General features: G+C 37.9%; 1 protein-coding gene across 1 annotated transcript; it reads left to right on the forward strand.

The window, feature by feature from the left end:
* Positions 1–6,052: 6,052 nt before the first annotated feature.
* LOC121758279 (bicyclogermacrene synthase-like) lies at positions 6,053–8,493 on the forward strand. The gene is made up of 7 exons (XM_042153689.1): positions 6,053–6,254; positions 6,328–6,604; positions 6,682–7,057; positions 7,134–7,349; positions 7,417–7,558; positions 7,652–7,906; positions 8,077–8,493. Exons 1-7 carry the CDS (start codon positions 6,120–6,122, stop codon positions 8,353–8,355), a joined length of 1,680 nt encoding a protein of 559 aa, XP_042009623.1. The 5' UTR covers positions 6,053–6,119; the 3' UTR covers positions 8,356–8,493.
* Positions 8,494–12,235: the final 3,742 nt, after the last annotated feature.

Raw genomic sequence — 12,235 nt, forward strand, 5'->3', positions numbered from 1 at the left:
GGCCAAACCTCGCCGTGTAACCAGTTGGGACCCTCCAAGCAGCCGGGTGGAAGTACTTCATCCACCGTCATGGCCTGATCCAGAATCACCCTACGTCTCACACCACTTGGATCCACCTGATCGTCGCCCACGGCCGAGATACCAGCCCATCGGGTACCGCGATCGCGCGCAAGACGCCTGGCCCCGACACCGCGGTGGCTACGTCGAGAGGGGTAGCCACCTATCTGATCGCGGAGATCATCAGACCCAATTAGGGTTTGATCGCTACCCGCCAACCGCAACGCAGCGGCACCGCCCAACGTGCTGGGACCCACCGGCTCAACAGCAGGACCGCGGCTATCCGACCGTTGACCGGCCCCGACGCTCGGAGACGTGCTGGGACCGACCTCGCCCTCGAGAGGAGGTGAGAGCGCGAGTCCAGCCCGCCTCCCACCAGCCCCGCTACTCCACCGAAAAGCCAACGCGGGACCTGTACAATCAGCCCGCGCGTGTGACCAGTCAAACTCCAGAGCAGCCACGCCTGCCGCTAATACGGGTCTCCCAAGCGGAGAAGTCAGAACGGTCTAGGTTGGGTCTCTGCTGGCACTGTCCCGAGAAATGGGTGATGGGACATGTGTGTAAACAACACATTCTCTGTTATGCGGATGATGGGGAGGAGTTTGAGGAGAACATTCAAGATGAGAATTTAGCCGAAGAGAAAACTGATAATACTCCCACGATAGTATTCGGTGATGATGTTCCCAATGACATTATCGATGTTCACAATGATGGCGCTCCTCTTGATGTTCCAAACAACGAGTCCCCTGGAGAGTTCGTCAAGAACAAAGGGATTGTCAAGAACGACAATGAGTCACCGCAAGTGCTCGTTGGGGTATATGATGAGAAGATTGGTGAAAAGGAGGAGACATTGCTAGAAGATAAAGAGGAGGATGGTTCTATTGGTGATTACACTATTTTCCACGAAAGTGCTTGTGTCTATAAGGATTTGAATGTTGGTGATGTTACAAGTCTGAATCAACGTTCAACATCGCTCGACGTCGATCCAAGGTTGATTCCTCTGCGAAATAACACGCCGTGTTTGAGCATTCATGACTGTGTGGCAGAACTTTCCATTTTAGCGTTGAATTTGGACGACCACATTAGTCTACCTTTGTTGATTTTTTATGGAGGTGAAGAAGGGAGACGGTCAGCTGTTCGATGTGTGTTTGATCCAGGAGGAGTTGCCACGCCGAAGCTTCTGATTTCAACTCTCCTTTTTGCTTCGTGGTTCCCACCTTGAGGACAAGGTGAATTTTAACCGTGGGGGAGTTGATACGAACCTCTATTAGTTTAGATATTATAGGGATTTAGCATATCTTTTTCTATATCTTTGTTTTCTTGTTCATTAAGTCAGTAGCATTATAAATAGGATAGACTGTTATCTTTTTTATTCATTCAATCAATATATGAAATTATCATTCTTTTGGCTCAATTGAGTAGCAAACAAGAAACATCTCCTAAGGTTGCCGACGAGGCTGATCTCGCGCTCAACCGCCCCTTTTGCCGTCCAAGTTACGACCCAACGTTGGGCGCTCGACAACGACGACATCTCGTTTCTTGATTTTGTGTGGAAATCGACGTTAAGGAGGACGGTCCTTAACAAAGAACCACAATACAACCACAATTTTAATTGATTTTTTTTAAAATTGAGCTTAGGGAGATTAAAGTAAACTACCTATATCTATAAACAATAACTAGACTACCAAAGTTAACATATCCATGTCTATAGGTGGATCATCTAATACAGCTTAGACGATTAAAATTGTCATATCAAATCTTGTGAATTTATGGTGATTCACTACATTCACGCAACGATGGACCAACAAAGATCTATAAATACATTCACATTTCCAAAAATAAAATACCAACAATCTACTTTGTGCCTCTTTCTTTCTTACATACACACACACACACACACATTTGCTTAGAAACACTAAACACTGATTACCGTGCGCGCGATTTGTCATTTCTTCACTTTGGCTCCATTCTTGCTACTTACTTTGTTTTATTTCTCAATCCATGACTTACGAAGGAAAACACCCTAAATATGAGTGTATAAATGTATAAAAGCTCATGAAACCTAAAGAGAAAAATATTAAACTACAATGCATGAATAATAATAAAAGAGTTTCTGGTTTATCTAAAGATAATTCTTACTATTATTGATGATTCCATACTAATATAGTACAATTTTGGGCAAATCATCTAATCCTATCGGTTCAAATAAAAGCATCAAGGGAAATGAACCGAAAAGAAAAACCCTTGAAGGAGTCTACGACTCTACAAAGAAAATACCATTACAATTCCTTACTATTGCTTCTCATATGGAGTGGCCACCACATGTAAATTTTATATTCTTGAAGCTGTGTTTCCAATATTTTCAATCATATCAAAAGCCAAATTTATCAAGGCAACTAGGCCTACATGACCATCATACCAAGCAGGTTTCTTCACATTCAACCTTCTAGGTCTATCCCTAGATAGCGCATAGTCATTCAAATTAGGAACACCAATAGCATTCTGAATTCCAGATGGACTATTTAACACATTCTGGGCAGGTAAGGGAGCATTCACTCTCATAGGACTTGCATGCACATCATCAACATTATTATCAGGTAAAGACAGATTGTTCACATCATTATCTTGGAGGTTTCCATCACAGGGTGTGTCATTAGGAGTATAGAATGGTGTAAAATTCCAGAATAGTTGCTCCACCCACTTGAAGCATCCACAGGATGCTCTACAACAGTGGGTGTACCTGTGGACTCCACCTCACTTGGAAGATCATTGTCCACAATCTCTAGAGCAAAATTCTCAACCAACCTCAGACAAGGGAATTCAGTCTCATTGAACACCACATCCCTGCTGATAATGACTTTAAAACCAGGCACATCTCTTAACCAAATCTTATATCCTTTGACACCCTCAGGATATCCCAAGAATACACCCTTTCTAGACCTAGGTTCAAGTTTGTCAGTCTTAGTATGCACAAAAGCAGAACAGCCAAACACTCTTAGATGAGAAAGGTTCAAGGATTTGCCAGAGAACACACATTCAGGGCACTGCCCTTGCAAAGGAACAAAGGGAGACCTATTTACCAGATAAGTAGCAGTTAACAAAGCTTCACCCCAAAATTTCTTGGTCAAACCAGATTTTGAAAGCATGCATCTCACTTTATCTAGTAAAGTCCTATTCATTCTTTCAGCTACTCCATTTTGTTGTGGAGTATATGGAACAATTTTATGCCTTTTTATTCAAAAATTAGCACACATGTCATCTAATTGCTTATTGCAAAATTCAAGACCATTATCAGTTCTAATTGCCACACATGTCATCTAATTGCTTATTGCAAAAATTAGAACACAAGTACAATTCAGCAATCCTATCTCTGGCATGCGGCATTTTATTCGCTACGTCCAGTTTCGTCCACCACCTATTTAAATTTTATGGAATATAAATTTAATTAAATGCTACTCCCTCCGTCCCCCAATTTGAGTCACTCTTTGACTCGGCACGAGTTTTAAGGAAAAGTTTGAATGTGTGGTGTAATAAATGGAGTTAGGTAGTGAAATGTGGGGCCCCTTTGACTTTTGGTGTAATGAAGGGTAATTTTGATGTCCAAAAATGGTAAGTGGGAAGAGTGACTCTTATTGGGGGACGGCCCAAAATGGAAAAGAGTGACTCAAATTGGGGGACGGAGGGAGTATCAAATTAGATATATAATAAAATGAAATCACAGTAGTTCAAATATATGTACCTTGTAGCATCACTAAGCTCTTTCTGGTGCATCTTCTGCAATAGGTTGAAATCCAATTTTGCAAAATTCAGCAGTATTTCATTATGTGACTCGTCTTCTTGGTACGCAGATATGAACTTTCTGGCACCCAATCTTGTGAGACTCCAACGGTTTGGCATCTCCAGAGCTTCGTTGACTCGTTTAGAGAGAGAAACATCAGCCAGTTTGTGGAGTGAAGCATGAAGATGAGACGAACAGAACTCTATCGCATTGTCCAGAATCCCCTCGTCTTGTGTCCAAAGATGTGCTGCCTCATACAAGTTCAGCAATCCTTCAACGTCGTTTTGCAACGATGTAGCATAATTTCCTTCACTGTCAGTGAATTTGCAGAACACATCTGTTGAAGTAACTAAAGCAGCTAATTAGCTTCTTTAATTTTTTTAATTTTAGTTGAGATAAATATATGATTACTAATTAGCTTCTTTATTCAGACTCTAGTTCTAGTTGATTTCGCTCCCCTGACACTCCAACTTGGGTTCTTTCTTTATTTCTTGTTTCCTATGTACGAGCTATATGAATCTTCCTTGCAATTTTTGATGAACAATGGTTAATGACATGAGAATTTATGGAGTGATATTAAGAGAACGAGATCGAGAGAGAGACCGTTAGTGAGAGAGAAGTGCAAAAGTGATACTTTTATATAAGGTCAACTTAGAAATTGGACCGCACATTTATTTTACTATTTTTTAAAATGGACCGCACATTTCACTAACTTTGAGAGAATGACAGAGAAACCGGTAGTGAGAGAGAAGTGCAAAAGTGATACGAAATATTGCTGAATGCATATAGTTAATTTCAATATTAAAGATAAACATTTTCAACAACAAATGCATGCAATTATGCTTTGATATTTAAGATTAAAAACAATCAACTTTAGACAAGAACGCCAAAAAAGGATATTTAAATAAAAAAAACATTTCTTTAGTTATTTATATTGCAATAGATAGTCAACAAGATGTAGCTTATATAAAAAAACATTTCTTTACTCTACTCTAAACGAACAATTAATACATTTACTCTACTCTACTCTAAAATAAATTTAAGAGTAAGTCTACTCTACTCTAAAAGAACAATTAATACATCTACTCTACTCTACTCTACTCTACTCTACTCTAAATAAAATTTTCAATATTTTTATCATGTTTAGATGGGTCTAAACCCTACTCTACTCTAAACCGACTTAGTCTACTCTAAAAGAACAATTAATACATTTACTCTACTCTACTCTAAATAAAATTTTCAAACCATATTTGGCAAGTCTACTATATATATAGTTCTAAACCCTACTCTACTCTAAACCATACTTGGCAATACAGTTCTACTAGGTCGGTGGCTAACACAATGCTACTCCCTCCTAGGGGTGGGTTGGTACGGTATACCGTACTGACCGTGCCATACCGCATACCGTACCGGAAAGTACGGTATGAAAAAATTCAATACCGATATCGTACCAAATTTTCGGTATACCGGAAATTCGATATGATATTTTTGATACCGGTTACCATACCGTTATTACGGTATAAAAAAATGGGTCTCAATATACCACTAACTTTTCCAACTCACTATTCTTTACATTTCTTAAAACATGTGCCCACAATAAGAGTGACTCCTATTGTGGGATGGAGGGAGTATTTGATTGTCGAATACAACGCTCAGCTATTTATTATTATTATTATTATTATTATTATTATTATTATTATTATTATTATTATTATTATTATGATTATTATTATTATTATTATTTCAAAAATTATCTCCTAATATGTGACAATTTATTGTCCATTAGATTACAAGATCTTGTTGTTAAATTTGGTCTTTGTTATACATTTAAATTTTGTTCTGTCACTGTCCTAAATATGCGTTAGAATTTTGTTCGAACAAGAACTAAAAAAACACATGTACTTATTTAGATAATGGAGTAATAAAACAGTCAACAAGGTGGAGCTGGACCCCAAATTAACACCTGACAATTTAGTGGAGTGATACTATATAAAAATGAAGGCATGGAACGCCAAAAATCACCTGTATTTTTAACTAAACAATCATATCTTTACACATGCATGATAAATTAATAAGAAAGAACGCCACAAAACTACCGCTAGCCAAGAAAGAAACACGATAAAAATAAGCATCTATCGAAAAGGAGAACTAAGCAATAAAGACCTATAAATACCTTCACATTCTTCAAACCAAACACCAAAAACATCTGCAATCTATTTATCTTTCAAGCAATCTCTCTCACTCACGCACACAAACATTTTCTTAGAAACATATACAGGGTAAGATGGAAATGTGTCCACCACATGTTTCTGCAATGAAGAATGGCAAAAGCTTAGATGAAATTCGTAAATCTGCCACATTTCATCCTTCCATTTGGGGAGACTTCTTTCTCAAATATGATTCTGATTCTGTTAACACGGTACGTATGCTTTTACAAAACATAAATTGTTACAATTTCTTACTATGATTCTAATGTACTTATATTTGTGTAGAACATCACTGATGCTGAGCAAAGAGAACTCGCAAAGCAAAAAGAAATGGTCAGGAAAATGCTCTCTCAAACTCCAGACGATTCAACGCGTAAACTGGAACTCATCGATGAGATCCAGCGCCTGGGAGTGGAATACCATTTCACTACAGAAATTGAGGAATCCTTGAAATATATTCATGACAGTTACATGCAGCAAAACTGCAAAGACAATGATGATCTACGCATCGTAGCTCTTCGCTTTCGTTTGCTTAGACAACAAGGCTACAGCGTTCCATGCGGTAAGATTCCTAGCCAATTAAATTTTTGTTTGGAGATATATATATATGCTTACTACTTAGCATCTTTACTTCTACAGATGTGTTTTCCAAATTCACTGACGGTGAAGGAAATTATGAGGCGTCGTTGCAAAACGACGTTGAAGGATTGCTGAACTTGTACGAGGCGGCCCATCTTTTGACACACGGCGAAGGGATTCTTGACAATGCAATAGAGTTCTGTTCGTATAATCTTCAAGCTTCACTCCACAAGTTGGCTGATGTTTCTCTCTCTAAACGAGTCAACGAAGCTCTGGAGATGCCAAACCGTTGGAGTCTCACAAGATTGGGTGCCAGAAAGTTCATATCTGCATACCAAAAAGACGAGTCACATAATGAAATACTGCTGAATTTTGCAAAATTGGATTTCAACCTATTGCAGAAATTGCACCAGAGAGAGCTCAGTGATGCTACAAGGTACTTACATTTAATTATTGTATTTCTATAATTTGATTACATTTAATTAAATTTATATTTCATTTAATATAAATAGGTGGTGGAAGAAATTGGACGTAGTGAATAAAATGCCGCATGCAAGAGATAGGATTGCTGAATTGTACTTGTGGGTGTTAGGAGTCTTCTTTGAGCCATGCTATGCTAAAGCAAGAAGAATATTATTGAAATGCATTTCGATGGCTTCCATCGCCGACGATACATATGAATATGCAACACTAGATGAACTACGGATTCTAACAGAAGCTATTCAACGGTTAGCTATCAATTTTTTAAATAAATTTGACTAAAAAATACGTACTAATATTATTATCTTCTTTCAGTTGGGATGTTAATGAGACATTGGAGAATTCACCGCCATACATCCAAATGTTATACAGAAGCCTTATCAAAACATACACTGAAATAGAAGACGAAATGGAGAAAACGGGAGAATCATACCGCGTCCAATATGCAAAGCAAGAAGTATTAATTCATCCATCCGTTTTATTCATTGAGTTTGTTTACTATAACAAATTATTATTTTATTTTCTAATTAAAACACAAAAATATTTGCAGATGAAAAAGTTACTACAGTCATATTTTGACGAGGTGATATGGTTGTATAATGATAATTATATTCCAACTCTCGAAGAGTATTTGAAGGTCTCCGTAGTATCCGGTGGTTACATGATGTTGTCCACAACTTCTTTGGTTGGTATGGGAGATGACCAAGTTACCAAAAAAGATTTCGATTGGATTGTAAATGAACCTCTAATAGATCGAGCATCGGCATTATTAGCTCGATTGTTGGATGACTTAGTTGGAGATGAGGTATGTCGTATATATATCATTATTCTCCCTCGTCTCTTGGAAATAGTCATCTTTTGTCATTTCAGTTCGTCAACTATATTTTAATAACTTTTTCACCACAAATTACAATACTATTGACGTGGGGTATTACTATCACTAACACTACTTCAACTATTCTTTTTCTCGTGCAGTATGAGGAGAAGCCGTCGTCAATACACTGTTACATGACACAATATGGAATGTCAGAGGATGATGCTCGTGCTCAAATCAAACAACAAATGAAGAATGCATGGAAAGATATGAATCAAGAATGCCTTGAGCCGACACCGGTATCCATGCCAATCCTCATGCGCGTTATCAATCTGGCTCGAGCTGCCCAACTTATCTATTCCAATGGGGATTGCTATACCGATCCCAACAAAGCCAAAGAGTGGGTGAAGCTGTTACTTATCGAGGCCGTTCCAATTTGAAGATATGAATCTTGAAGTGTTATATCAAGCTTTTTCAATAAAAGATCACTGAAATAAATGAAGGCTAGCTATTTTGATAAAATAGTAAAGCCTGGATTTGTTCTTTGTAATGGCATCATCTATTTAAACAACATTTTATGTTTTGATCATTGTGATTTCCTCATATCCATCGTAACTTTAAGAATCTAATATATTTATAGTAAATCTTAATAATTTGGTAAGACTCATCATTTTCACTTGAGATCCTCTATCCAATTTTTTTGATGTTCTACGATTTTTGTCTTTCATTTTTCCTTCAATATAAGATTCTACTACCTATGAATAAAATGTCATATCCTGATACATGTATATCTATACGAATATCCCCATATCTTTATTAATTAGTTAATTAGTGATTTGTCATATCTTTTCCATATATGTTTAGGATATTTTCTTGTTCCTTAAGTTATGTTATTTAGCATTATAAATATGTGTCATTGTTATTCCTTTCATTCAACGAATGAATGAATATATGAATTTATGTCTCTTTCTATTTCATTTTATGCACTTTGTTTAAGCTTGAGTTGTCGACGAGATTTTGCCTCCGGGACTTCTCTTTTATCTCTTTTATCGTCTCCGGCATCTTGATAAGGGAATTACCCTTATCAAATTAGGGCTTGAATCCTCGAACTCATGGCTGAAGTCAATCTTCGTTCATGGTCGGAGATATCGCAAGCATCCGAAGACTTGCAACTGAATTCAATAGCTGCAACGTTGGAATATATCCTCGTTTGGCATGCTCGACTCGAGACCAGATTGATTGAGCATGAGCGTAGGGCAGCAGCCACGCTCCCTCCGTTGCGCCCAGAACCTGACCCCCATACGGCCCCCCGTTGTACGCCGTTGCACAGCAGCCCTATCAGCCATCGGCTTCTTACCAGCAAGAGAAATACCCGCTGCACCAAAACCCTTCCACCGGCTAAGGGCCGGTGATAGGGAAGATGCGGCAAACCAAGCTATCACCGAGAAGATGTCGCTGGCTGTGAGGAGCCGTGAAGTATGGCTGCGACTCGTCGAAGATGGCCAGGCCTGTTGAGAGAGGAAAAGCTACAACCGGGACAGGTTGCGAACGTATATAATAGCATACGGCCGAGGGGGATATAGAAGCAACTGCGAAATGACTCATCTCTGAGTCGGAGAGTAGCATTCGACATGATGAGTTATCGCTGATGGGGAACGAGGCTTGGCAGCAACTCATTCTAGAGGAGCCAGCCTGGAAAAGGGAGCAGGTGGTGAAACTAGCATGTCTGGAGAAGATTGAGATGACCGAGATGAGTTGCTGACGGTAGAGGCAGCAGAAAGGCCACAACGGCTGCCGGAGAAGAGTTGGTCAGCGAAAGAAGTTGACAGCGGAGGAATGAGAAAAGAAATGTCGAGAGAGCGAGAGCAGAAGCTCGTCGAGATGTCTCTTCGTGCAAAGGGTGAAATTCACGTAAAGAAGAAATATGAGCAATTTTGGGCTAGTGTTGGGCTCAAGAAAGCTAAAAAAGGGAAAAGAATATGGGCTCGTTATATTTGAGTGGAATGGGCCAAGAATGGCCTTCCAAAATGAAGCTTTGGGCTGCAAATTAAATTCAGACCAAAGACGAGTGAACTCCCGGACACGAGTTAAAACTGTCTAATATGACTCCTTGATACGAGTTAAAACTGTCAACCAAAAATTGACAGCTCCTTGACAAGAATTAAAACTGTCAACGGAAAATTGAAGATCTCCTTGAAACGAGTGTAAACTTTCAATGATGAATGAAGAGCTTCTTGATAAGAGCCTAAACTTTCAATGAAGAAAATTGAACGAGCTCCTTGAAATGAGCCTAAACTTTCAATGAAGAAAAATGAAGAAGCTCCTTGAAATGAGCTAAACTTTCAATGAAAAAAAAACTCCTGAATATGAGTATAAACTATTTATCAAAGTGAAGATCGTGCAAGTTATGTTTCGAAAAACTCGACACTTAACTTGAAGTGGAGTGTTGGAAATATAATATGAGAGTCTCAAGATTATGGGAAAGAGTAACTTTAGGGTTTCAAGGGAATATATCATTATTATGGTAGAGTCCCAAGTTTATAAGTCCCTAGGTACATTTAGTTCTCTAGTTCTATAAATATGAATGTACAATGTATCTCAAACGATTCAAATAAATCACAATGTAGTTTTCAAGAGTTCTTCAATTTTATTTTCCGCATTTTACTTTCAACACAGTCAACAAGATGGACCTTATACAATACATCACCGGAACGCCAAAAATCACCTTGCTATTAAGTTAAACAACCATAGTCTCTACACATGCACCTAATTTATTGATAAATTAATAAGAAAGAACGCCAAAAAACTACCGCTAGCCATTTATAGACATACATGATCAAAATAAGCATCTATCTAAAAGGAAAATTAATATAAATAGAAGACTAGTCAAAAAAATAGACATTGTTTTTCACGTTAATTTTTTAATAAAAATATTTTAAAAATTATGTTCTTTATTTTTGAAATTTTGGTTTCCAAATTAAAACTTTCCCAGTTCTATTATGTCTTTACTCTTACAACAAGTCCAATTTATTCTTATCAACTTTGCCTACACAAAAGAATGCGAGTTCGGGTAATAGATCAGAAGAATTGCGGTTCGAGTACATAATCATTATGTGGAGAAGTTGGAAACCAAAGTGTGTATTGCCACCATCAAGTAGGACTTGTGTCGTACTCAAAAAAAGTAATCTTTACATTAATCTCTTTCTTACTTTATTTTTTTCATCAATTTAACTACTCCATTTGTTATCATTTATTTAAAATGACTGCGAAGAAGAAGTATATCCATTAGGGTAGGATAGATGGAGTATTAAGTTATCAATAAATTGGGTGCATGTATTAAGTTGAAGCTTTTTATTCTCACGGTCTGTGCTGTGCGCAGTTGATGCCACTCAATATTAGTACTATCAAGCAAGCAAGAATATATGTGTGGAAGAAAAAAAAGGAGAGAAAACCCTAGATCTTGCACAGAGGTCCAAGAAGGGTCAACAAACCTAGTCAGTAATTCTTTCTTCTTTCATGACTCTCTTACAAATTATGAAACGTGTCGGCCCCTCTGTCCGAGTCAACAATTCTTAATCCAAATACAAAAGCATCATTCTTGAACCAATACAAATTTGATAGAAAAATTTATTAATTCCAGATTTCCAGTTTAGTATAGCTCAGCTAAAGACCAAAAAATAAACTAATTACAACTCAAATTTTAGAGAACACTTTCTGTGTATCCTTTCCTAAAGCATGCCTGTAATAACTGTCTGAATTTTGTAAGATTTTTCAGAATTCAATGGATAAGAATACAAGAAACAACAAATTCATACAGTATATAAAGATAGGGTTTCATTTATGAAAAAAATAATTATGCTCCATGGATGATTAGTACCTAGTAGTTGCAAACTCATAGAGCTTGCCTCTGCTGGAGAAGATAATGAGGGCAACCTCAGCTTCACAAAGCACAGAAAGCTCATAAGCTTTCTTGAGAAGCCCATTTCTTCTCTTTGAAAATGTCACCTGTCTGTTTATCTTGTTCTCAATTCTCTTCAATTCAACTCTCCCTCTCCCCATTCTTCTCTTTTCTCTTCTTTTCAAGGTGTGTGTGTATATATCTATGATAAAGAGAGGGAGAGAGAAGGGAGGCGTGGTGCAAATGAATAATTTTGTTGGGGGGCCGGTGATACTGCAATGATCCTTGCCTTTATTATTGCTATCTGTCGTGTTTAATTTCTTACCATTTTCTAGCTCAGAGACCCCTGCTTTATTCGGCAACGTCTATGTGCCCTAATGTCTCCTCTTTGCGCAACTCAATTCACTTTTCTCCTCATATCA

The sequence above is a fragment of the Salvia splendens genome, chromosome 12 (assembly GCF_004379255.2).
Source record: "Salvia splendens isolate huo1 chromosome 12, SspV2, whole genome shotgun sequence".
Classification (NCBI taxonomy): domain Eukaryota; kingdom Viridiplantae; phylum Streptophyta; class Magnoliopsida; order Lamiales; family Lamiaceae; genus Salvia; species Salvia splendens.

What these genes read in the sequence shown, in the direction of transcription:
- LOC121758279 (XM_042153689.1), top strand. Translation starts at nt 6,120, where the DNA reads ATGGAAATGTGTCCACCACATGTTTCTGCAATGAAGAATGGCAAAAGC. An exon ending in CTAACAGAAGCTATTCAACG is followed by an intron (nt 7,350 to 7,416) that starts GTTAGCTATCAA and finishes ATCTTCTTTCAG; the next exon opens with TTGGGATGTTAATGAGACAT. An exon ending in ATGACTTAGTTGGAGATGAG is followed by an intron (nt 7,907 to 8,076) that starts GTATGTCGTATA and finishes TTTCTCGTGCAG; the next exon opens with TATGAGGAGAAGCCGTCGTC.